Source organism: Spermophilus citellus (assembly GCF_964194105.1).
Source record: "Spermophilus citellus genome assembly, chromosome: 3".
Classification (NCBI taxonomy): domain Eukaryota; kingdom Metazoa; phylum Chordata; class Mammalia; order Rodentia; family Sciuridae; genus Spermophilus; species Spermophilus citellus.
The window spans coordinates 227236819-227264007 of record NC_138184.1 but is presented as its reverse complement, the minus strand read 5'-3'; the positions used below and the strand labels follow the sequence as shown (position 1 = coordinate 227264007).

Genomic DNA, 27189 nt, shown 5'->3' with positions numbered 1-27189 from the left:
GTATGGTTCCATTGAGCAGTATGTAGTATCCTTCTTTATCCCTTTTGATTAACTTTAACTTGAAGTCTACTTCATTTTATATGAGGGTGGAAACCCCTGCTTGCTTCTGCAGTCTATGTGAGTAGTATGATTTTTTCCCAACCTTTCACTTTCAGTCTGTAGATGTCTTTTCTTATGAGATGAGTCTCCTGGAGGCAGCACATTGTTCGGCCCTCTTTTTTAATCCAATCTGCTACTCTCTGTCTTTTGATTGGTGAGTTTAGGCCATTAACATTGAGGGTTATTATTGAGACATGATTTGTATTCCCAGCCATTTTTGTTTATTTTTGGTATTTAACTTGACTTGGTTTCTCCTGATAAGTTTTTCCTTTAGTGTAATACTTCCCTCTACAATTTTCATCATTGTTTTTCATTTCCTCTTCATGGAATGTTTTGCTGAGGATGTTCTGTGGTACAGGATTTCTAGTTTCAAATTCTTTTAACTTTTGTTTATCATGGAAGATTTTTATTTCATTATCAGATCTAAAGCTTAATTTTGCTGGATATAAGATTCTCGGTTGTCATCCATTTTCTTTCAGAGCTTGGTATATGTTGTTCTAGGATCTCCTGCCTTTGAGGGTCTGGATTGAAAACTCTTCTGAGATACAAATTGGTCTCTCCTTACATGTGATCTGAGTCCTCTCTCTTGTGGTTTTTAAGATTCTATCCTTATCTGTATACTAGGTATTTTCATTATAATGTGCCTTGGTGTAGATCTATTGTAATTTTGCATATGTGGTGTCCTGTAAGCCTCTTGTATTTGGTTTTCCAATTTTTTCTTCATGCTTGGGAAATTTTCTGATATTATCTAATTAAAGAGATTGTGCATTCCTTTGGTTTGAAACTCTGTGCCTTCCTCTATCCCAGTAACTCTTAGATTTGGTCTTTTGATTCTGTCCCATAATTCTTAGGTGCTCTGTTCATAATTTCTTACTATCTTCCCTGTGTGGTCAAGTTTATTTTCCAGATTGTATACTTTGTCTTCATTGTCTGATGTTCTTTTTTCCAAGTGAAATGGCCTGTTGGTTATGCTTTCTATTGAGTTTTTTATTTGGTTTATTGTATCCTTCATTTCAAGGATTTCTGACTTTTTTTTTTTTTTAGTCTCTCTTTCTTGAAGTAATCTTTTGCTACCTGTGTTTGCTCTCTTATCTCTGAGTTGGAGTGATCAATTTTTGCCTGTATTTGCTCATTTAGGCCATTCTTTAATTCACATGTAATTTTAATTAAGAACCTTCTGAACGCCTTCTCTGACATTTCATCAACTTTGGGTTCTGTTATTGTAGTATTCTGGTTGGTTTGGGGTGCTTTCTTACCTTGTTTTTTCCTGTCTATGTGTCTTCCTTTCTTGCACTGTGGATCTGAGATATTACTGTTTCTCCATTATATTCTTTTAGTACCTGTGCAGATTGACTGTAACTCACCTTGATGCTGGGCTTCCAGACCCTGCTGGTGTTCCTGCATGTATGTTACTGCAGCTAAAGTGTGTGGCAGCAAGAGTGGAGGTAACTGGAGATAATAGTGGAGATGCCTCAAGATGGATGCATCGTGTTTCAGAGATGGGGCTGAAAGGGTGGGCCTTACAATGTCTTTGCTCTGAAATGCAGCTGTTTCTAGGCCCTGTCTGTTGTCAAAAGGTAGAGGCTACTGTGTAGGGGGAAGGCTATGACCATTTCTCCAGTGTCCCAAGATGGAAGTGGGTTAGGCTTGGGCTGGCGGGGGGCAGGGTGGCGGTGGACCTACGCTGGGCCTGGGCTCCAGTAGTGGTCTGCTGGTCTGGGCCAGGCCTGAGTTCCTGTGGTGGTCTCCATTTTTTGATTCTTTAATTTGTTGTCATATGCTTGTTCATAGTAGTCTCTTGTATTTCTTTGTATTAGTTTTAATGTCTTTTATTTCTGATTTTCTTTTGAGTCATCTTTGTCTCTCAGTCTAGCTGAAGTTCTGCCTTTTTTTAATATTTATTTTTTAGTTGCAGTTGGATACAGTACCTTTATTTTATTTATTTACTTTTATGTGGTGATAAAGATCAAACCCAGGACCTTGCACATGCTGCTGAGCCCCAGCCCCAGCCCCCACTTTTTTTTAATCCTAGAAAAATCAACTCTTAGTTTCTTTGAACTTTTTATTGCTTCTCTTTTTATTTCATTTACTTCTGTTCTGATCTTCATTATTTCTTGCTAATTTTGGGTTTAGCTTGTTCTTTTTATTATTCTTTGGGATTCATTTAAGGTATTCTTAATGTAGCATTTATTGCTATAAACTTCCTTGGTAGAACTGCTTTTGCTGCATCCCATAAAATTTTTTATGCTCTGTTTCCATTTTCATTCATCTGGCAATATTTTTAAATTTCTTTTGCCCTGCTGGTTGTTGAGGAGTGTGTTAAGTGTGACTTTCCAATTGTCCTCTATTGGTAATTTCCAGTTTCATAGTGTTGTTAGAAAAGATACTTAATATGATTTCATTCCTCTTGAATTTGTCAAGACTTGTTGTTGAGAGCCACAGTTCCTAAGCCACATGCTTGTTGTTTAATTAAACAGAAGGGGGGAACTTGTGTCCTAGCATATGATCTGTCTTGGAAAATGTTCTGTTCATGCTTGGGAAAAATGTATATTCTCCTGTGGTTGGATAGAATTTTCTGTTCCTCTGTTGGGTCCATTTGGTTTATGTTGTGTTATCTTTTGTCTTATTGATTTGTTTGTCTGAATGATCTAGCCATTGTTAAAATGAAGTCCCCTACCACTAGACTGCTATCTTTACTTTCAGTTTTTACTTTATATGTTTAAATGTCATGGTGTACAAATGTATTTTACAATTATATTAACAGATTGACCCCTTATCAGTACTTAATGACCATTGTCTCTAGTGACACTTTTTAAAAATATATATTTCTTAAGTTGTAGATTGACATGATGTCTTTTATTTGTATTTTATTTTTATGTGGTGCCAAGGGTTGAATACAGCGCCTCACACTTGCTAGACAAGCATTCTACCACCCAGCCACAACCCCAGCCCTCTAGTGACACTTTATTTTTAAATTAAAAAAATTTTTTTTAGTTGTAGATGGACAATTAATTAATTAATTAATTAATGTGGCACTGAGGGTCAAACCCAATGCCTCACACATACAAGGCAAGCGCTCTACCATTGAGCTACAGCCCCAGCCCTCTAGTGACAGTTTTTGACTTAAAGTCTGTTTTAACCTCTGCTCTGTTTAACATTTGAATGGAATATCTTTTCATATGTTTAGTATTAGATGGCTCCCTTCTCTTTGAGTTTGACAAACTTTTCAGTGTTCCATGTAAGGTAGATCTGGAGGAGATGAACTCCCACATTTTTTTCTGTATAGTGGTTAGATAGTAAATATTTTAGCCTTTTTATGCTACAAGGTCTATGTTGCAACTATTCTTATCTACTATTGTAGCATGAAAGTAGACGCAGAAAATATGTAAATAAGTATAGCATGACCACAAGTCAGGTATGGGATGGTTTTGGTCTCTGAGCCATGGTTTGCTTACCTGCAATTCAGGCTAACATGGTTGATTACATTTATTGTGTTTGAATATTAAACAAGTGTTGTTTTCCCTTGGTAAACTTCTCGTATTGTTAATGTTTCTTTTTATAATATTTTATATTCCTGAATTTGATTTGCTATTGTAATCTGACTTTTCTGTTTTTCATTTTCGATGTGGTTCAGAATGCTAATTTTAATAGGGTATTTCTCATATCGAGTTTTCGTATTAATTTGAACAGGAATAAACTAATACTCTATAGTAAGATATTTTCTAATACATATTTAATGGTTATCCAGGACATTTTGCATTTGAAAAAGCAGTTGTTTTAATTTGCAGACCTTTTGATATTATGTTCCTGTCTTTTGTGTACCATGGATTATGAATTTACAGATTTATGGCAGAAGTAAAGAGATTATCCCCACAGAATAATAGTAATCACAGTAGTTGTGTGCTGTTATAATAGGAAAGGTCGGGTTAATTTGCTAAAACAGATAATCTTCATGTGGCATAAATTAAATATTTTTGACTTATTTTACAGGGAAATTTTAAAACTTACAGTTAGATTTCACTTTAGCAGTTTATCTATAGACCGAAAATGGGGTCTGAGGATAAGAAAGAGGCTTGTACCATACCTGGAGTCCCTCCCTATGTGGCTTGATAATATCTCCTTGAGGATTTTTGTGTTTATGATGCTTAGAATACTGGTCTGTTCTTCAGTCAGTCTTCTGTACCTGTGAGTTCCATATCCATGAATTCATCTAACTGCAGATCAAAAATATTTGAAAAATATTTTACTGAACATGCATAGATTTTTTCCCCTTTCCATTATTCTTTAAACAATGCAATATGACATTTATTTGTAAAATTTACATTGCATTATGTGTCATAAGCACTCTAGAAATGTTTTAAAGTGTGTAGGAAGATGTGTATAGGTAATATGCAAATACTATGTCAGTTTATGTAAAGAGTTTGAGCATCCTATGGTCAGTTCTCTGTAACTATTGAGGGGCTATTGTTTTGTCTGTCCGATTTTGGTGGCAGTATAATGCTGACAATTTGGTGTCAGATAGTATCCTCTTTGGGTGGACAAGTGCGCCCTCTTATATTTTCTAGAGGAAATTCTATAGAATAGGTGTTTATCTTTTCTTCAGATGCTGAATAGAGTTAGCCAGTAAAAGCATTTAGGCCTGGAGATTACTATTTAAGAAGGCTTTATACTACACATCATACTTTTAAAAAAAGTTATGGTGCTGTTTGGGTTACCTATTTCATCTTGGTGAATTTTGGTTGTTATCTTAGTGAATTGTTCCATTTCATCTGAAGTTCTGAAACTTACATGTGGAATTCTTTCATTGTCCTTTTCACATCCGTGGAATCTGGGTAAAATCCTCTCTTATTCCTATTATTTGTATCTTCATATCTTCTCTTTATTGGTCAGATTTTTTTTCTCTCCCCTTTCTGTGTTTGATTTTGTTTACTCTAAGCACATTCTGCAATGGAATTATTCAGAATTTCATTTTCATAATTGTGGTATTTCAGAAGGCAGAATGTCCTCAAGATTCATCCGTGTTGCAGTATAGCCTATCTTAGAATTTCCTTCCTTTATAAGGCAGAATAATATTCTGGTGTGTGTGTGTGTGTGTGTGTGTGTGTGTGTGTGTGTGTGTGTATTACATTGCTGATTTGTTTTTCACTTGGGCACTTGGTTGCTTCCATGTTTTAGCTATTGTGAACCATAATGATGTGAACTTGGGTGTACCAATATCTCTTTGAGACCCTGCTTTTGAATATTTTGGGCATACCCAGAAGTAGGATTTCTGGATCACGTGGAAGTTCTATTGTTAAATTTGAGAGGAAATGTTATACTGTTTTCCACAGTGGCCATAACTTTTTACATTTCTGTCAACAGTGCACACTAGTTCCAACTTCTGGATATTCTTACCAACATTTATTATTGTCTGGTTTTTGAAAAGAGTTATCCAAATAGCTGTGATGATGGTGTCTCCTAGTTTTGATTGGTATTTGCCTAGTGATTAGATGTTGAGCATCTTTTCATGTGCTTTTGGCAATTTGTATATCTTCTTTGGAGAAATGCTTGTGCAAGTCCCTTGCTCTTTTTTGAATTGAGTTTTGTTTTTGTTGAGCTCTAGAAGTTCTTTATACATTCTGAATGTTAATTCTTTAGAAAAATTTGATGGTTTAGTTGATTTTTGCTTTTTTATTTTCCTTCAGTTTCTTTGATTCATGTTCTTATTTCTTTCTTTCAGCCAGATGTGGATTTATTTTTGCCTTTCTTCTTTTCTAACATAAGCATTGATGCTATATAATATTTTTTCAGTAACTATTTTAGCTATATTTAACAAGTTGTGGTATATTGTATTTTCATTTTTGTTTATGTATTTTTTCTATTTCTTTGCGGTTCTGTTGATTTGTGGAGTATTTAGAAATGTGTTGATTTCTGCTTATTTGAAGATTTTGGCTTCAACTCATTATCATCTGAGAATATATTTTTAAATTATTTCTAAACAGGTTTAAGGTTTGGTTTATGGCCAGAGAAAATGGCCTGTACTTGTTAATGTTCTGTGGGTACCTGATAAGAAATGTGCATTCTGGCTGTGGCTGAGTGTTTTGTAAGTTTTGTTAATTACACTAATTTCGTTGATGATATTGTTCAGTTCTTCTACATGCTTTCTGATTTTTTTCTCCAAGAATTCTATTATTGAGAAAGCAATGTTGAAGTTTCTCAGTACAATTGTGGAGTTTTATCCTTTCAGTTGTGTGATGGTTTTGCTTTATGTATTTTAAAGTTCATTTGTTAGATGGATGCACATTTAGAATTATCTGTTGGTGAATTTACTCTTGTACCAATCAGTATGTAATAATCCTCTTAAATCTGTTAACTTTTTTTTTTTTTTAAATCTACGTTGTATGGTATTGACATAGCTATTCCAGCTTAATTTTGATCAGTGTTTGCATTGTATCTATTTTTTCTTTATAAAGAGGTCATTTTTTTGAATTGATTTTCATGTAGACGAAATACAAATAGGTGTTTTAAAAAAAGATTCTGATAATTTTTATATTTTCATTGGTGTGTTCAGACCATTTATGTTTAATATATTATTGATATGTTTGTATTTAAGTCCATCTTTTTGTTATTTTTGTTTTTAATTTTCATTTCCAAAATTTTTACTTGGTACATAGTCTGTTTGGTAAGTTTTGTTAAGAGTTTGTAATTGCTCATTCACACTTTTATAAAATAGCTATTTTAAAGTGTTCATTAGACAATGTTCATTAGTCATTTTGTCATTGGTCCTAATTGAATGTATTTTTTATGTGATTTGATGTGTTTGTAATACTTTGTGTATTGAACATTTAGAATATGATGAAACTTCAGGTTTTATAGACATTTTTATGGAGAGCATTGATATTTTTGGCTTAGCTGGTACGTGGCCTGAGTAGGTACAGGCTACGATTTCCAACCAGCCTTCTGTGGGCTATGGTCAGTTCAGCTTAATTTTCAAAGCCTATGCAGTGCTGTTACTATAAGTAGGGTAAGTGTGTACTAAGAAGTTTGGCACCTGGCCAGAATTCTGTTAGCTCAGTTGTGAAGGTCTTTGTTTAACTAATTATACTAACTAGGATCAGGTTCATCGATGGGCAGGTGGTGGGTGAGCCCAGGATACACGCATATACTCTTTCTGCATGTTGGTACTCACTCCTGGGCTTTTTGGGACTGCGTTTAATTCAGGCCAGGGGATAAGGTATGAATAAAAGAGTGTATCCATTGCTATTTTAGTAGTACTTTCAATTGTGATGTCTATTCCAGCTCAGCTTATTGTTTATGTATGTATATGTGTGTGTATAAAATTATAATTTTTTTCCAGGAAACTCAAATAGTCATTTCCAGGTTTTCTTTTCTTTTTAAGTTTTAAAAAATTGACACATAAAAATCATTTCTATGGAGTACCATGTGATGTTTCAGTATGCATATATATTATGTAACATTTAAATCTGAATAAGCCTGTCTCTTCAAACATGTATTGTTTCTTTGTGTTGATAACATCCAGATCCCTTTTTCTAGTTTTTTCTTGAATACACAGATTATTATCAATTTCTGTAGTAACTCTGCTATAAAATAGAACACTAAAATTTATTTCTCCTATGTAACTGTAAGTCAGTACCCGTTGAACAGTCTTCCTGGGTTTTATAGTTGCTTTCAGTGGGATATAAGGGTTGACTTCATCTGAACTAGAACTGGTGCTGAGAGCCAGAGTCAGAATGATGCATGGCATTTTGCCAGAAGTAGTGGTTGAGAGGTGACGCCAGCAAGCCATTGAGATGATGATGGTTATGTTAAGCTGTGTATTCAATTGTATATTAGATCCCTACTTTGGAGTCCTCGAGCTAGTTCTGTGGGGGGGGTAGATTCCTGGGGAGTTCAAGTTGGTTGGGGAAGTGCTGGAGGAGGGATTTTCCGGTTGGTTGGTGTGTGGTATGTCCTGGGAGAAGTCCGAGGTGGGTGGCGTTTGCAGGAGTTCAGAAATAAAGTTTGTTCCTGCTTGAGTGGCTCGTGATTTGTGCCCAGCCAGACTGCGGCAAACTGGAGCCCCTGTTAATTTTTTTTTTTTTAAAGAAAGAGTGAGAGAGAGAGAGAGAGAGAGAGAGAGAGAGAGAGAGAGAGAGAGAAATTTTTAATATTTATTTTTTAGTTCTCAGCGGACACAACATCTTTGTTGGTATGTGGTGCTGAACCCGGGCCGTTCGCATGCCAGGCGAGCGAGCTACTGCTTGAGCCACATCCCCAGCCCCCCTGTTAATTTTTCATTCAGAATTTTATGTGTATCTAAAAATGAATAGCAGGCTATGATTCTCTTTCATTATTTTTGTATTGTTTTGGTGTGAGAGTTATTTATACAAAACATAGGTACTAGTGTTTTATTCCTTTTAATTTCATCTGTATCTTGTGATGGATATTGGTATTACTCAATGTCTGTCTGGTTTTGCTTTCGGTGCAAAGCTGACCTTATGGAATGAGTTGGGAAGTGTTTCTTTCCCCCCTTTTTTTTCCCGAAGGGTAGTTTAGGGCTAGTATTATTTAATGCTCAATAGAATTCATCAGTAAAGTCATCTGGGCTTGGAATTTTCTTTGTGGGAAGGTATATAACTACCAATTAAATTTTTCTAATAGAAATTTTGAATATCCCAGTGTCTATTTCCAGTCTTTTATCAGTTTTGGTAAATTGGTGCCATCCAAGGGATTTTGCTGTTTCATTTGAGTTGTTGATTTATTGGTATAAAATTACTTATAATGTTTTCTCGTTGTCCTTTTAGCCCATCTTGTTCCATTGTCCCAGATGTGGAACACCTACATAAGCTTCAGTTAAGCAACAAATATAACACTTATGGTAACTTTGAAATAATATGTGAATATTTGTTACATTTATGGAATTGAATTTATGGAACTTAATGGGTTAGTGTATATTGCTCCTGTAGTGATGTCCCCTTTCACTTTTGATATTGTTATGATGTATTTTTTCGCTCAATCATTTTTAGCTTGGGATCTATCAATTTTATTATTTTTTTTTCAAAGAACCATCTTTTGGTTTAACTGATTTTTAAAAAAATTCCTATTATGTTTTAAAATTGCTTTTAGTTGTAAATGGACCCAATACTTGTATTTTATTTATTTTTTTTATTATGTGGTACTGAGGATCAAACCCAGTGCTTCATATGTGCTAGGCAAGTACTATACCACCAAGCTACAACTCCAGCCCCCCATTATGTTGCTTTCTTCCTTTATTTCTCCCCTTCTTAGGTATTATGGGTTTGCTTTGCCCATTTGCTGGACCCACCCTGCCCTTTTCTGGATGATATTGGGGATTGAACCCAGGACTCAAATATGCTTGGTAAACACTGCCACTGAGCACATCATCAGCCTTTTTTGCTTCTTATTTGGAGACAGGGTCTTCCTAAGTTGCTGGCCTTGAACTTGCAGTCCTCCTTCCTCAGCCTACTGAGTCACTGGGATTACAGTGCCACCACACCTTGCTCCATTTTTGGATTTCTTAGTTGGAAACTTAATTTGAGTTGGGTTCTTCCTTGGTTTCTGATATAACTGTTTAAACTGTATATGTCCCTCTACTCATTTCATCACAAGTTTTGAAATATTGTGTTTCCTGCCTCAGCTTTCCAAGCCACTGGTATTATAGGCGTGTGCCACCATGCCTGGCTGAGCATGTTAATTTTATATATATTACAACCCCCAAAATAATTTGTTTTTGCTTTAAATAGTTAACTTTTAAGGAAATGTGAAAATGGGAAAGTCTTTAACATTTACATCCATGTTACCATCACATTATTCTGTTGCATACATTCAGGTTTTTATTGGGTACTACTTTCCTGTTTGAAGAATTTTTTCAGCATATCTTGGCACTTGCAATGAAGGTTTGTTGGTGAAGAATTCATTCATCATTTGTTTGAAGTTTTTAGTTCATTGTTGTTGAAGGATACTTTTTTGGGGAAGGTTACTTTTATGTATTTATTTTTTTAGGTGCTGGAAGTAGACTCCAAATCCTTAGGCAGGTTAGGCAAGGGCTCCACCACACAGCCCAGCCTCAGCCATTGATGGATGCCTTTTTGAGTGTATGGTACTGGGGATTGAATCCAGGGACTCCAGCTTGCTAAGCAAGTTCTCCCCTACTGAAGCGCATTTACAGCTCTTTAAAAAAAAATTTGAGACAAGATTTTGTTGAGTTGCCAAGCTGGCATTGAACTTGCGATCCTCCTGCCTTAACCTCCTGAGAGGCTGGGATCACAGGCTTGATAGATACAGTTTTTTTAAAAAAATATTTATGTTTTTAGTTGTAGTTGGGCAGAATATCTTTATTTTATGTATTTTTATGTGGTGCTGAGGATTAAACCCAGGGCCTCATATGTGCTCTACCGCTGAGCCACAATCCCAGCCCAATAGATACAGTTTACTACACATTTTCTTGACTTTTCATAGGGATTCCCTTTAATTAATTCCTGCCTTTTAAATTTTTAAAAATTTATATATTTTTTTTATTTGAAATTTTGAGATGGGGTCTCACTCTTGCTGAGGGCCTTGCTAAGTTGCTGAGGTTGGCTTTGATACAGGCATGCGCCACTGCACTTGGCTCCTTTACTTTTCCCTTGAGCACTTTTAAGTATGTTTTCCATAGTCTGGCTCACGATTTCAGAGGAAAAGCCTGTGGTCTTATTTTTGTCACTCTGTGGATAATGTCTCTAACTTTTAAGATTTTTCTGCTCTTACTCTTTTCCAACAATTTTACTATAAACCACTTTGTCATTATCTATTGAGAGAACACAATTTGCAAAATTTATAGTGATTATTTCACTAAATGCTTTTATTTTCTCCCTTCCTTACTCCAGCCTCATACCTGTTAGATGTGTTTCTGTTTTCCCACAGGGCCTTGTAGCTGTGTTTGTCATTTTTCACTCTTTCTTTAGTTTGGATAGTTTTTTTTTTTCAAGTGTCTTTAAGGCAAGTGATTTTTTTTTTAAAATCGATGTTAATCTTTCAATGTAAAAGCTTAATTTAACATTATTTTTAAAAAGTTTTCTTTTTTACTTATACATGACAGTAGATTCTATTTTGATACATTTATACAAACATGGAATATATATTTTTCTAATTAGGATCCCAGTCTTGTGGATGTGCATGTTGAGATTCACTGTGGTATATTCACATATGTATGTACACAGGAAAGTTATGTCAGGTTCACTCGACTGCCTTTTCTTTTTCTATTCCATACCCTTCCCTCCATTCCCCTTTGTTCTACTGAACTCCCCCCACCTTGTGTGTTAGCATCCACATATCAGAGAGAAATTTGACCTCTGTTTTTTAAAATTTTTATTTATTTAGTTATTTTTTTGGAATTGGCTTATTTTACTTAGCATGATAGTGTCCACATTCATCCATTTACTGGCAAATGTCATAAAGTCATTCTTCTTTATGGCTGAGTAATATTCTATTGTGTATATAAACCACATTTTCTTTGTCTATTCATCTTTTGAAGGGCACCTAGGTTGGTTCCACAGCTTAGCCATTGTGAATTCAGCGGGTATAAACATTGATGTGGCCATGTCACTATAGTATGCTGAGTTTAACTTCTTTGGATATACACTGAGGAGTAATATAACTGGATCAAATGATGATTTCATTTCTAGTTTTCTGAGAAATCTCCATATTGCTTTCTAGAGTGGTTACACCAATTTGCAGTCCCACCAGCAATATATGAGTGTACTCTTTTCCCCACATCCTCGCCAACATTTATTGTTTCTATTCTTGATTATTGCCATTCTGAGTGGAGTGAGTTTAAATCTCAGTGTAGTTTTAATGTGCATTTCTCTAATTGCTAGAGATTGACATTATTTTTTGATTTTACTTTCATGAGCTCCATTTTTATTTTTAATAGCTTCCATTTCTCTCATGTTCATGTTTTCCTTTATATTCTTGAGCATATGAAATGTGTAATTGCTGCTTTAATATGCATGCTTCCCCTTTTCTGTCATTTCCTATTGATTACTGTTTCTGTTCCCTCATTCTCCTGATCGTGGCTTACATTTTGGCTTCCTTTCCTATGTCTTGTATGTTTTAAGTGGATGCCCCACATTGTGATTTATTTTTGTTGTCTTTTTACGACTGATGCATTTTTCTACCTGGCTGTTTAGTTAGTTGTGAACTATTTTGATCTTTTGAGAGCTGTCTGCTCTTTTAGGGATGGTCTAGACTAGCATTTTGTTCTGAGTCTCCTTTATCCCTGCTCCTAAGGAGTCTTGCTGTACTCTACTGAATGTAGAGGGACATGACTCTGTGAAATGGGACTTTTCGTATTATAGTTCTTTTGAAATTATTTTTCCGCTGATAGTTTTTCTTATTTAGCTTTAGAAGATTTCATACCACACATAATACAGATTGCTGTTCAGATTAAAAAACACATGGGTGCCCTAATGCACGTTTCTGCCTGTCCTCTTGAGTACTGTGTCCCACAAATTCTGGCCTCCCTAAGCATCTCTGACTGGTGATTTCTGTATTCTCATTTCAATACAGTTTCTCTCTGGGTTCTTCATGTGCTCTAGTTTGTTTGTAAGTTCAGTCCGTGCAGAAGGTGCATGCAAAGGTAGGGCTTCCCTTGTGTGTTTCCTCTTGTTCAAGGGTTCAGTTTTATACCTCTCATTGGCCAGTGTCTAATAACAGTCATTTCTCATGTTTTGTCTGGTTTTGTAACTGAAGGGTGATTTTTTTCTTTTTTGATACTGAGGATTGAACCCAGGGAGTTAACCACTGAGCCACGTCCCCATCCCTATTTTGTATTTTATTTAGAGACAGGGTGTCACTGAGTTGCTTAATGCCTCACTTTTGCTGAGGCTGGCTTTGAACTGGTGATCCTCCTGCCTCAGCCTCCTGAGCTGCTTGGATTACAGGCGTGCGCCACAACACCCGGTGTGAAGGGTGATTTTTTTTTTGACCCCTCTTTGAACTCCTATGTTACTTTAAGTAGATGTCTTTATGTTATTCTAGGAACTCAGTTGTAGAGTGTCAGCTTCTAAGATTACTGTGATACATTGCATTTTGGTAGAAAAATTTCTCAACTAAAGTTGGTGCTATTCTGTTACTTCAGATTTCCTTGTAATAAAGTGAAGCAAAGAAGACTAAAATGAAATGGTTAAGAGAGAGAAAGGAAAAATAGGAAGAATCCAAAGGGTTAAAATAAATAATATTCATGTCATAATTAGACTCGAGACTTTCATTAAAAACGAAAACTGGAAACATTTGAATCAATATAGAAATAACAATATGTATTTTTCTATTTAATCCTGGAAATTGGCAGTTGGTATGGGTTTGACAAGCATGACCATTGTCTTTTGAATCCAGAAGTTAGTGTTTGATCACTCAGAATAGTCACATAATCAGAAGCCAGGGGCAGCAGTCAGGAACACATGAATGAAGTACTAGAGATCTGAAAAGGACATGTTGATAAATTGGTCCACTGGCCAGAAAGAAAAGAATTCTGATAGATTGATGAGTATGATGACAAAACCGGGAGCTGGCAACACAAGAGAAAAAACAAAAACAAAAATTAAGATAAGAATTCTTCCTGAGGACTAAATAGTGCAGTGCAGACAACTGGTGTGTTGATCAAGGTTATAAACTAGATAAAACTAGTCTAAAATAAGCCAGTTGTGTCAAAAAATAGTCATGTGGTGTGATAATGGAGTGATAAGCTCAAAACAGATCAGGGTGACCATCTGCAGGGCTCTGTGAAGAGTCTGCTCAGCCACACACCTTTCAGTTCTTTAGAAAGGTCACCTGTAATCACCTGTAATTTGGTTGGTGAAGGACCAACCAAAGGTGCAGTTTCCCTCCATGGAGTCCCTGCAGTTGCTTGCTTTCTGTCCCACTTGGATTGTCTCAGGGGTTTCTAGCCTCTCGGTCCCAAGTCTTCATATTGGTCTGTGGGTTCCTCAGCCAAGACATCCTTGCTCCTCTCACACCTTCTTCCACCTGTCAGCTTCCATGCCCATGCCATCTCAGCCCTCTTTCCTTAGAAGAACCTCACAAGTTGTACCGATGCTGTTCCCTCTGTGGCAGTGCTTTCCGCCCAAATGTCCTAGTGATTGGAGAGATACCTTCTACCTCACATCTGCCTAGGTTAGATAAAATTCTTGTTCATACAGAATTTTATCAACCTGGTGCCCAGTCGCCAGCTTTTGGTGCTTTTCTTTCTTTCTTTCTTTTTTTTTTTTTTAAGTTGTAGATGGACACAATACCTTTATTCTGTTTATTTATTTTTATGTTGTGCTGAGGATCGAACCCATTGCCTCTCATATGTGCAAGGCAAGTGCTCTGCCACTGAGCCACAATCCCAGTCCGGTGCTTCATTTTCTTGATGTTGTATGTCCTTTCTTTGTGACCATGTGTCGTCACTGAGGACAATTGTGGGGACAGTGACTTGCCTTATCTACTTCTGCTGCCCTTTGGGCATTTGATACAGGAGTGGTACAGGAGCTCATGATGCTTGTCATATGAGTTGTCTAGATATTTGTTTAAAAGGCTCAAACTGGTTTTATCTATCAGTTTGTGAGTATGGAATGTTAAATTTCCCTTAATTTTCAGTTATCATCTCTTCATTTTTGTGTAAATATTTGCTTTATATAATAATGTGAAGTTCTTTAAGTTACGTTATCTGGGTGAATTCACCTTTTTATCATTAAATAAAGCCATTGATGTTTACTATGAAAATTCATATTTATATTTATCCTTTCAAGTTATTTTCTATTAACTGTATATTTTTTCCTTCTCTTCTGCTTGCAATAGGAATTGATTAAAAAATTTCCCTTGTTCTTTTTTCTTCTTTGTTTTATTAAACTTTTTGTTTAAATCTAAACAGAACTACTTAATAATAATTATTTTCTCTTTGTTGCCACAAATAATAAAATCATTCTTAGAATGCATTGGCCCCGATCATGCTTTCCTATCTTCCAAGTTTTGTAGTTTCTTAATTTGGTTCTGTTTCCTTTCCCTCCACCTCACAGCAAGTTTGAAATGGTACTATTTTTACTGTTTCAAATAACATAATTTCATGTTTCTTTATGGCTGAATGAAACTCCATTGCACATATATACCACATTTTCTTATCCACTCATCAACTGATAGATAGCCAGGTTGGTTCCATAGTTTTTCTGTTGTGAGTTGTGCTGCTGTAAACATGGATGTGCATGTATCACTGTAGTAATATGACTTTAATTCTTTAAAATAAATACCAAGGAGTGGCATAGCTAGGTCATATATGGTTGGTTCTATGCCGAGTATTTTGTGGAATCTCCATACCGATTTTCCATAGTGGTGGTACTAATGTACAGTCCATCAACAGTGTAACAGTGATCCTTTTTCTCCATATCCTCTCTAGCATTTATTATTGCTTGTAATTTTGAGGGCTGCCATTCAGAGTGAAGTGAGATGAAATCTTATATTGTCTTGATTTGCATTTCCCTAGTTGCTAAGGATGTTGAGTAGTCTTTCATATATTTGTTGGCTGCTTCTTTTGAGAATTATCTGTTTGGTTTATTTGTCCGTTTATTTATTAGGTGGTTGTTATTTCCACCACCACCACACCACCAGGGATTGAACCCAGGGGCACTTGACTACTGAGCCACACACCCATCCCTTTTTAAAATGTAAATTAATTAATGGTACCAGTGATTGAACCTAGGGGTGCTTAACACTAAATAAATATTTTATTTAGAGACAGGGTCTTGCTAAATTGCTTATGGTCTTGCTAAGTGGCATAGGCTGGCTTTGAACATAAGGTCCTTATGCCTCAGCCTCCTGAGTTGCTGGGATTACAGTTGTGCACCACTGTGCCCAGCTTTTATGTTTTATTTTGAGACTGAGTCTCTCTAAGCGCATAGGGCATCACTAAGTTGCTGAGGTTGGTGTCTAACTGGAATATTCCTGCTTCAGACTCCTGAATTGCTGGAATTATAGGCATGTGCCACCTGAGCAGCTTGGGTTACTATTTTGTATGTGTGTGTTCAGTTTTTTAAGTTCCTCATATGCTGTGGATATTGATCTTCTGTCAGAAGAGTATTTAGCAAAGATACTCTCCATTCAGTAGATTCTTTGTTTATATTCATATTACCCCCCTCCCCTCTCTGTACTGGGACACTTTACCACTGAGCTACATCCCCAGCCCTTCTTTATGTTTTATTTTGAGACACAATCTTGCTAAGTCACTTAGGGCCTGGTTAAGTTGCTGAGGCTGGCTTTAAATTTGCAGTCCTCCTATCTCAGCCTCTGGAGTTGCTGGGATTACTGGTGTGTGCCACTGCATCTGGCTCTCTTCACATTCTTAATTTTTTCCTTTGCTGCATAGAAGCTTTTTAATTTGATGCCCTTCCATTTATTACCTCTTGACATTATTTCCTGAAAAAAATTTAATCTTTAGTTTTGGACAGTATCTGTTAGGAATTTGATTCAGATAATTCTTTTTTGCACCCCCCCCCCCAAACACACATCTTTTGGAGATGACTTTTTGGCAACTTGCAATATTTCAACTAAAACTATTTGGACTTCCAACACTTTAACTTTTAACATATTTCCTTTATGATTAGATTGGTTACCTTCCTTTTTAAAATAAGATACTTAAGCATAACTCTTTGATTTATTTTTTAATATAATTTATCTTTTATTCTTATCATTTTCCATTATTTTCAAATTCTGAGCTCATTTGTATTTTTTTCTCTTGTTTAAAATTTTTTTTCCAGTTGTAGATGGACACACTTTTATTTATTTGTTTATATGTGGTGCTGAAGATCGAACCCAGTGCCTCACATGTAATAGGCAAGTGCTCTAAACTGAGCTAAAACCCAGCCCACTTTTTGTCAGTTTTCTAAATTTCTTATTTGTAATATCTTATTCTTTAAATTTCTCTTTTTTTCCTCATTTCTATCCCTTAAAATACTCCAAAATAACTTAAAGATATTAGATGTTAAATTTTTTTTTTAAATATTACATTGGGTTACAGAATCTACCTTATCGCTGTTGTTACCTTTATTTTATTTCCCTAAAGTGTTTTTAAGTTAAATTTCATAACACTTAAAAAGGTAATGCAATTAGATCATACTCAATTTTTGGAATTTTATTTTCTTTAGTCATTGTGCATCATGGTCTTTTATGTCAGCTTCAAACAAATACAAATGTCTGGGTGTTCCTCATTCACTTGATTAAATGTGTAGCTACAGCCTGATGTATCTACTCTGTCCAGAACCTGTTAAGTTGTTGAAGCTACTCCTATAGACAAAGGGAGTCTCCAGAAGGTTATCTGGAAAGAGGAAAGGCCAGAATAGGGATACCTCGGCCAGTTTTAATAACATAGCACACTTACCTGGGTGTGTCCTCACATCTAGCCATAAGGAAGGGCTGAGTTTAGGGGACAAAGTGACCGCAAAGTCTGGTATTTACTGTTTAACATGGTAAAATGCTGGAGAAATGTCCAAATTATTTTATAGACCTTTAAATTGTGATTTATATGGAGTATAACATATAATCCTGAAAATTCATTATTTTTTACTATATGTCTTTATTTCTTTCTAGGCCTCGAAGTAGAGGAAAAACTACGGTGGATGATGAAGATAGCATGGACGGGCTGGAGACAACAGAAGCAGAAAATATCGTGGAAACAGGTATCACAGTTTAATAAGAATGTACATGATAGTATGCACATGTGCACCTGGCATATGTGTGGAAACGTGTTGTGTTAGCCGTGGTTGATGCACTGCACTTCAGTTCCATTTGTCCCAGTTAGTTTGCTAGCTAGTCACCATGTGGAAAACCCAGTCTACTCCCTCACACCTTTTCCTTGAGACCTGATTTAGTAGGAATTATTTTGTATTTATTGATAACTGTTTTATCAAAGTAAAATTAAAACTGCAAGAAGCAGTAACTCAGGCCATTATTATGCTAGCTCACAGGATATTTCTTGCTTGTGAACCATTAAATATTTGTTTAGTGCTTGTTTTGTTAAAATGTATATAGAGAGAAAGTGTTTCACTAGTGAATGGTAGTATGAAATACCAAGTTGAACACATGGTTTCTGGTCTGCAGAACCTTTAGGTGTCCTAAGTTAGCTAACATGTATTGTGGCAAAATGTGGGTAGAGTAGGTTGCCCAGAGTGGTTTCCAGAATTTATAGGAGATTGGTGGTACGTGGTCAAAGGGACTAGGCTTCATATTGTATGTAGAGGATATCTGTGGTAGGTAGTCCGTCGTTGGCCTTGTTTTCTATAGTTGTTGGATAGAATTTGGATGAAGTATTAGGCTTCATCTCTGAAGTTGAATATCATCCTGATGCTTCTTGAATGTCTTTTGTTTTTATAGAAGAGTTTAAAATTGCATTATATTTTAAAATATAATTTTCTAGAAAATGCCTTATGGTTGTCAAATGTGTTATTATATAGTGTTTTTTTTTTAATCTTTCAAATAGTATATACAGTTTTCATCCCTCTTCTGACTAGGGCCTAGGTAGGTAGAATGACAAAATAAAGCTTGAAAGTTCTGAGTTTTAAATTTACCCTTTTTGCTCATTATCACACTACTGCAAACTTGAATTTATGTAAATAGCATTAGTTCTTTTTTCATATAATTTTTTCTGTAGTTCACTGTTAGTAATGAAGAGTCCTTTCGAAGCTTTAAATAATATTTTCATTATGATTACCGGCAAATTAAAACAGTGCTACCAGAGTGTGTTGCGCTTATCCACAGTCTTGCTGGGCTCTCTCACTCACTAGCAGAAGGTTAGCACCTGCCTTTCTGTTTTACTCTTCTGTGCTTCTCTGGTTGTCATTTTTGATAATCTGTTCAATACCCCATCCTTTCAGCTTCCTGATTTCCTCAGAAATCCTGTTCTTCATTCCCCTTCAGCTGCTCCTTCTTATGGTCATATATCAGCTTTCTTATTGTACCAGCCACTGAAACAATTGCTATTTCATTTCCAAAATCAGCTCTGCTGTCCTACTCCCTGGCTGCTTCTTTTTCCAGGTCGCTTTTCTCCTAATGCCTCATTGGTCTTACCAGTGGGCTTGTTGCTCTCCTTTCTGGCCGGATTCTGTGACTCATCATTGTGGTCATTCTCTTCTAGCAGCCCAGATTGTGCATTCTAGTAGCTGAACATAGCTGTAGAGAAAGGCATAATCTTGCCAACTGATTTCATTTTAAATTTGTGACCTCAAATCAAATTAGTGATGACTGGTGCCTTCCTTTCATTCTGTATTCTCAAAAATTTCCTCTCCCATTTATTGAAAATTATTATTTCACCACCATCTCTTTTCAGATTTCTAATACTTCCTCCCAGTTTTCAATCTTTAGCTGATGATCTTGCTTATTTTAGTGGAAAAAAATTTTTTTTTTTTTTAACACTCACCCATCAAATCTGCTTTCCTACTTGAATTTTTTTTGTCCATCTGGTAAAATGGAATGAAAAGTCTCTGTGGTTGTTTGAGGCTAAGTCCTTTACTTGTGTCCTGAATTCTATCTCCTTTCACCTTTTGTGGATTTTGGGTCTGCAGTTTTCTTTGCTTTCCTATGTCAGGGGTTTTTACAACTCAAAAAATCATTTCTTAGCTGCAGAATGTGTTGCAGAATCATCCCTCTCAAACACATCAATCTCTATGGATCACTCATCCCCTCTTAGCTACTGTACATGAGGTTCTTTACTCATCTTTATAGCAGAAGTCCTTGGCAGTTGTCTTTATGAAACCCTTGAAAAAGTTGTCATATGGTGGCTACTGTTTTTTTGGTGATATTGGGGATCGAACCCAGGGATACTTTACTACCGAGCTATATCCCCAGCCCTTTTTAGTTTTTGTTTTGAGGCAGGGTTTCACTAAGTTGCCTAGGCTGGCCTTGAACTTGTGACCCTTCTGCCTCAGCCTCCTGAGTTGCTGTAATTACAGGTGTGTATCATTGCACCCGGCTGGTTACTACTTTTTTTGGGGGGCGGGAGGGAGACCAGGGATTGAACTCAGTGACACTTGACCACTGAGCCACATCCCTAGCCCTATTTTGTACTTTATTTAGAGACAGGGTTTCACTGTGAGTTGCTTAGCACCTTGCTTTTGCTGAGGCTGGCTTTGAATTTGTAATCCTCCTGCCCCAGCTTCTTGAGCCACTGGGATTATAGACGTGCACCACCATGCCCAGCTGCTACTTATTTTTGACTATTTTCTCATGAACTCACTCAGATGAGGCTTTCTTCCTTTTTTTCTGCGAAAATGTTCTTGTCAAGTCACCAGTAATCTCATATTGCCCAAACCAGCTTTTAGTCTTCATCCTTCTTAACCATTCATTGTCTTCTCACACAGCTAACCACTCTTGGGAGTGAAACTTATACTTGGCTTACAGGACTGCAGATCTCTCTCTTTTTTTTTTTTTAAACTCAGTGATTTCTCTTCATTCTGTTCTTCTCATTTTGTGCATCAAGTGGTCTTTCTCAGTTTCATGGCTTTAAATATTACCTATGTGCTGATGACTCTAAAAATCACAGTAGTGACTTTTAAGAAATTATTTTTAACTGATAATAAAAACATAAAAGTTGACATATTAGTGGAGACCACTACCAGTTTTTTTTTTTCTTGCCTTTAACATGAACTGTTATCTTCAGCTTGTTTGTTAGCACCTCTTCTTAGATGTTTGAAGATGATCTAAACTGAATGTGTGACCTTTATAGAGCTTCTTTTTGGGGGATGTATTGAGGATGGAACTCAGGGGCACTCAACCACTAAGTCACACCCCCAACCCTGTTTTATATTTTATTTAGAGACAGGGTCTCACTGAGTTGCTTAGCTGCTTATTGTTAACTCTGAAACCTCTTCCCGTGTTTCTACGTGAGCCATGCTACCATATATGGTTCAGACTGAAACATGGAGTGTTTTTTTTAAATATATATTTTTTAGTTGTAGATGGACACATACCTTTATTTCTTTATTTTTATGTGGTGCTGAGAATCAAACCCAGTGCCTCACAAATGCTAAGCAAGTGCTTTACTACTAAGCTACAACCCCAGCTCTGGAGTCTCTCTTTGGGAGTGTGGGTATGAAGGACTGAACCCAGGAGCACTTAGCCACATCCTCAGCCCTTTTTAAAAATTTTGAGTCATGGTCTCACTAAGTTATGCTGGGGGTGGCTTTGAACTTGGAATCCTCCTACCTCAGCCTCCTGGAACCACAGGAATTACAGGTATGTGCCACCCTGACTGGCTATTTTTATTTTTTTGTGGTGCTGGGGTTTGAACCCAGGGCCTTGTGCATGCGAGGCAAGCACTCTACCAACTGAGCTATATCCCCAGCCCTCTTTTTATTTTTTAATTAATTAATTAGTGACAGGGTCTCACCAAGACTTTGGCTGGAGTCTTCCTTGGTCTATCTTCCCGGGACTTTTTTGGTCTTCGCCTTCTTGGTGTTTCTTGAGCTCAGATACTTCCTTCTCCTCCTCTGCCTGTCATCGCACAGCTGGTCACCAGCGCCCTTGCTCCTCTGGGCTGCTGCAGTGGGCTCCACATAGTGTCTTCACTGGTCTTGCTACTTTTCCTCTCACTCCACTCTTGTCTTTTACTTCATCTGCCCACCATCCAAAGCCTCCAGGAGTAAGTGATTAGAACACAATCTGAAGTCTGCACCATGAACTTCATGCTCTTCTGCCCTGACCTGGGCTAACTTTCCCACACCATCTTCTGTTTCCTTTGCTCCCTGGGCTTTAGCCTTGTGACCTTCTTTTCCTTCCTGGAGTTTGGCATGCTTCTTTCCAAGGCATTTGTGTATTTTGTTTTCTTGGAATACCCCCTACCCCCAGCTTATTTCTTTACTTATAGTCAGTTTTCTGCTCAGGTGTTGTGTTTCCAGAGAGATCTTTCCTTACCAACTTGTCTAAAAAGCAGCACTAAGCTGGGCATGGTGGTACATACCTGTAATTCCAGTGACTTTGATGGCTGAAGCAGGAGGATCTCAAGTTTGAAGCCAGTCTTAGCAACTTAGTGAGTCTCTTCTTTTGAAGAATAAAGCACTCAGTGCTAGAGCATCCCTGGGTTCAGTCTCCAGCATCCCCCATTAAAGTGATGAGGACAAAACCCCCAGTACTTGCTACTCTCTGATCTCTTCTGCTATACGTCTGTTCCTGGTATTTAAGAAATATGATATCATGTTCCACGTTTATTTATTCTGTGCCTTGCACAGTGTATGAGTGCTGTGAGGTTAGTACTTCCAGGCACACAGTAGGCCTTCACTTTACTAACTGGAGCAATATCACCTTCTTAGGCTTTTGCATTTTCTAAGCTACCTACTGTTTTGGAACGTTGTCACAAAAGTAAATTTTTGACATTTGATTTTTTTCTTAAGAGTAGAATAGCGGGCCCCACAAATGAATTGTTTCCTTATTTTGTCTCCATGTGAGGTCAAGACCTGCTTTCTATAGAGAAAGGAGCAGGAGGGTACTTTTTTTTTTTTTTTTTAAAACCTCGTCTTTTATACTGAAGTTAAGCCAGGGCCTGTGTATTAGTGTATTAGCTCTGTGTCTGTCAGTGGAAAGGCCTTCATTTAATTCTTTTAGTGGACATATAGGTCAAGGAGAATAGGAAAGGAGGGTGGGAAGAACAGCCATTAAACCAACAGCCTACAAGTGAACCCAGGCAAAAAGAAAAGTTCTATAAATGTCTAGTTAATTTAAACATAAATTCAAGTCTGGTGCAAGGTTCTAACCTCTCCATGTGTGTCTCAGGATTCAAAAGCTTATTGAAGGGTTCTTTTACCAATGTAAAATCCATGCCTTGACACACTCACTCAATAATTTGTAATGTAATAATTTCATAATGTAAGAGTATTAATTAAAATGAGCATTTTATCATGGTTGATGGATAGGATTGAAGAACCCACAAGTGGCCATTACTATTGCTCTCATCTTTGTTATAGAAATAACCTTCCTTCTTGTAATTTTGGATTGTTGCATCAAGGTTTCCCTCCCTCCCTCCCTCCCTCCCTCCCTCCCTCCCTCCCTCCCTCCCTTCCTTCCTTCCTTCCTTCCTTCCTTCCTTCCTTCCTTCCTTCCTTCCTTCCTTCCTTCCGTGTATTAGAGCTTAGTATTCCTTTTGCTGTTTCCATACATTTTGGGATGTTGTGTTTTCATTTCCTATTTGTTTCAAGAAATTTTAAAATCTTCCTCTTGATTTATTCATTGATCATTCAAGAGTATGTTGTTAATTTCCATGTATTCATACAATTTTGAAGTTCCTCTTGCTGTTGATTTCAAGTTTTATTACACTGTGGTCAAAGAGGATATATGCTATAACTTTAATAAATTTGTGGTTTTCTGAGATTTGTTTTGAAGCCTCACATATGGTCTGTCCTAGAGGATGTTCAATGTGCTGATGAGAAGAATGTATTTTGTGCAGCTGTTGAATGGCACTTTCTGTACATGTCTGTTGGGTGCATTTGGGTTGTAATATGATTTACCTCTGATGTTTTTTTGTTGATGATTATTTTTGGGAGATCTGGATGATTTATCCATTGATGAAAGTGGAGCATTGAAGTCTCCAGCTATTATTGTTGTAGAGTCTATCTGTCCTTTTAGATTTAACAATGTTTGCTTTACATAATTGGGTACTTCAGCATTAGGTACATATACATTATAAATTATTATTTATTCTTGTTGAATTGATCTCTTTTCATTATCATAGTGACCTTCTTTATCTTTTTTTTTTTTAATCAGTTTTTGGATTGGTCTGTTTTATTTGATACAGGTATAGTCACTTCTGCTTACTCTTGGTTTCCATTTGCAAAGTCTGTGTGCATCTGTAAGTTGGGAGGGTGAGTTTCTTGTAGTCAGTACATTATTGGGTATTGCTTTTTTAATCCATTTGGCTAGTCTTTATCTTTTATGAAATTGGGAAAAATCTTTTTTTTTTTTCGTGCTGGGTATTGAACCCAGGCCCTTGTGCATGTGAGGCAAGCACTCTACCAACTGAGCTATATCCCCAGCGGGAAAATAATCTTTTGAATTCAAGTTTATTAGTGATATGAAAGCACACTCATCATTCTGTTAATTTTTTTCCTTTGGTGGTTTTGTATGTACTTTCTTCTTTTGTTCCTCCTGCACACCTTTGTGGTTTTACGGATTAACTGGGGAAGCTGCTTCTAGTTCTCTTGTGTAACTGTACTATTGAGTTTTGTACAATTGTGCATTTTTGTGATAGCAGTTATCGTCCATATCTCATGTAGGACTTCCTTACCTGAGCATTTCTGTGGGGCTGGTCTGGTGGTAATGAATTCCTTCAGTTTTTGCTTGTCATGCAAAGTCTTTATTTTTCTTTCATTTCTGAAACATGGCTTTGGGTTTAGGACTTTTAGCTGGCCATTTTTTTCTTGCAGGACATTGAATGTTTCATTTTATTCTCTCCTGGTCTGTGAGATTTCTGCTGAGACTTTATTTTTTAGAGTGGTTTTAAATTCACAGTACAGTTGTGGGAGATGTGATAGATTTTCCCCATATACCTTCTAACCCCACACAGGCATGATCTTTTCCATTGTCAACATCCTATTCCAGAATGGTGTAACTGTCATCTAAAGTCCATAGTTTAAAAAAAGCCCATCCTTTGTGTTGTACATACTGTGGGTTTGGGCAAACATATATTGACATGTACCATTATGTATCATAGAGGGTAGTTTCACTACCATGAAAGTCGTCTGTGCTTTACTTAGTCATCCTTACCTCCCCACACCCTCTGGCACCATTCATTCTTTTTGTTTCTACATAATTTTCCTTTTCCAGAATGTTGAATAGTTGTAACCTTTTCAGATCAGCTTTTTTCAGTTAGTGGTAGGAATTTATGTTTATTCCATGTATTCATATCTTGATAGGTTGTTTTTTTGAACACTGAATATTGTTCCAGAGTTTGGTTATACCAAGTCTATTTTTCACCCATTCACCTACTGGAGGGCCCCTTGATTATTGGCAATTGTGAATAAAGCTGCTATTATGACTGTGTCCAGATGTTTGTATGGACATGTTTCCAGCCTATTTGAGTAAATACCAAGCAACATGATTGCTAGATTGTTAAGAGTATGTTGTAAGCACCCCCTCATTCAAACCTGGACCTTCAGCATGATAGGCAAGTGCTCTACCAGAGAGCTAGAACTATATCCTAGGCCAGAATAGTTTTGTAAGAAACTGTTAAATTGGTTGCATTCTCGGCTGTATAATGTAGCATAGAAATATCTTTATTTACTGTTAATGTATATGTGTCTTTATATTTAAAATGGGTTTCTTGTGGACAGTATGTAGTACATAGGTGGGTCTTGTTTTTGGATCTACTCTGACAAGTCTCTTTCATTTTTAAATATTTTTTAATTTTAGATAAACACAATACCTTTATTTTATTGATTGATTTTTTTTTTTTTTTTTATGTGGTGCTGGGTATCAAACTCGGTGCCTCACATGTACCAGGCAAGTGTTCTACCACTGAGCTACAACCCTAGCCCAATCTGTCTTTTAATTGGTATATTTAGACTGTTGACATTCATGGCATTTTTTTCTCCCTTCCTTTATTACTGGGGAGTGAACCCAGGGCCTCCTGCATGCTAAGCAAGTGCTCTACTGTTGAGCTCTATGTGGTAGAGGGCCTTATTTGTTTTTAGTTGTAGATGGAAACAATGCCATTATTTTATTTATTTATTTTTATGTCGTGCTGAGGGTGGAACCCAGTGCCTCACATGAACGAGGCAAGTGCTCCACCATTGAGCTACAGCCCCAGCCCATGGTGTCCTGTTTATTTTAAGACAGGATTTTCATAAGTTGCCCAGGTTGTCCTTGAACTTTTGATTCTCCTGCCTTAGCTTTCCAAGTAGCTGGATTACAATTGTGTGCCACTATGCCTGGATTCAAAGTAATTCTTGATCGAGTAAAATTAATAGCTCCCATATCTATTATTGTTTTACATTTGTCACCTGTTGTTTGTTCCTAATTTTGTCTTCCACTGTTGGCCACCTTTGTGATTTTAATTGAGCACTTTCTATGATTCTGGTTTCTCTCCTTAGAATATATCAGTTTAACCTTTTTTAGTCTTTGTTTTGGAGTGTGTAATATATAATCACAGCTGATTCAAATCTGCTGCCTATGTACTACATTTACTAACTATATTTACATAAAAAAAAGAATTTGTGTGAGTTAGTTATAATCAATTGACCAGATTATAAGTAATGGTCGACAAAAACCAAGTTAATATCTATACATTAGAATAAGTCTTGGGCAAGGGATGTGGCTCAGTGTTAGTAGTGTGCTTGCCTAGCATGCACAAGGCCTGGGGCTCCATCCCCCACACCACACACACACAGAGTACAAGAATGTCTTACAAATGATATTAGTATTAACACAGTAAAACTGTTTACTTATTTAATTTAAATAATAATTTAATAAGTAAAAGCTAACTTATTTATCAGGACTACCATTTGTTAACTTTATAGGCTTTTCTACTAATGACATCTAGTTATATGTATTAGTCAACTTTATCACTGTGACAAAATACCTGAGATAATTGACTTATAAGGAGGAGAGGTTTATTTTACTGTTTAGTTTCAGTTTGCCATTGCTCAGTCCCATTGCCTTCGAGTCTGTGTTGGGAATGGGTGTGTTTTAGTACAGCCATTGTGACCAAACAAACAAACAACAAAACAAATGAAACCCCCCCCCACAAAACCTCATGAGCAATTTTAGAAGAAGAGAAATTTATACGGGCTCAGGGTTTCAGAAGTGCACAGAAGGCGGGCTCCATTGCTCTGTTTTGGAGGTGAAGCAGAGCATCATGGTGGAAGAGTGTGGAGGAAATCAGCTCAGGACATGGCTACCAGGAAGCAGAGAGAGAGAGAGAGAGAGAGAGAGAGAGAGAGAGAGACACACACACACACACACACACACACACACACACACACACACACCCCTGACTCACCAGGGACAAAAATAAAAATCCCAAAGGCATGCCTCCAGTGATTCACCTCCTCCTAGCACACCTTACCTGCCTGCACCACCACCCAGTTAATCCATTCAAGGGAATCA

At 36.8% G+C, this 27189-nt stretch overlaps 1 protein-coding gene across 1 annotated transcript in view; it reads left to right on the top strand.

The window, feature by feature from the left end:
* KMT2C (lysine methyltransferase 2C) overlaps positions 1–27189 on the top strand; it is a 270015-nt gene that overhangs the window by 58266 nt on the left and 184560 nt on the right. Inside the window, 1 exon segment of the mRNA XM_081287862.1 lies at positions 17692–17780. Coding sequence (XP_081143988.1) covers positions 17692–17780 — 89 coding nt within the window.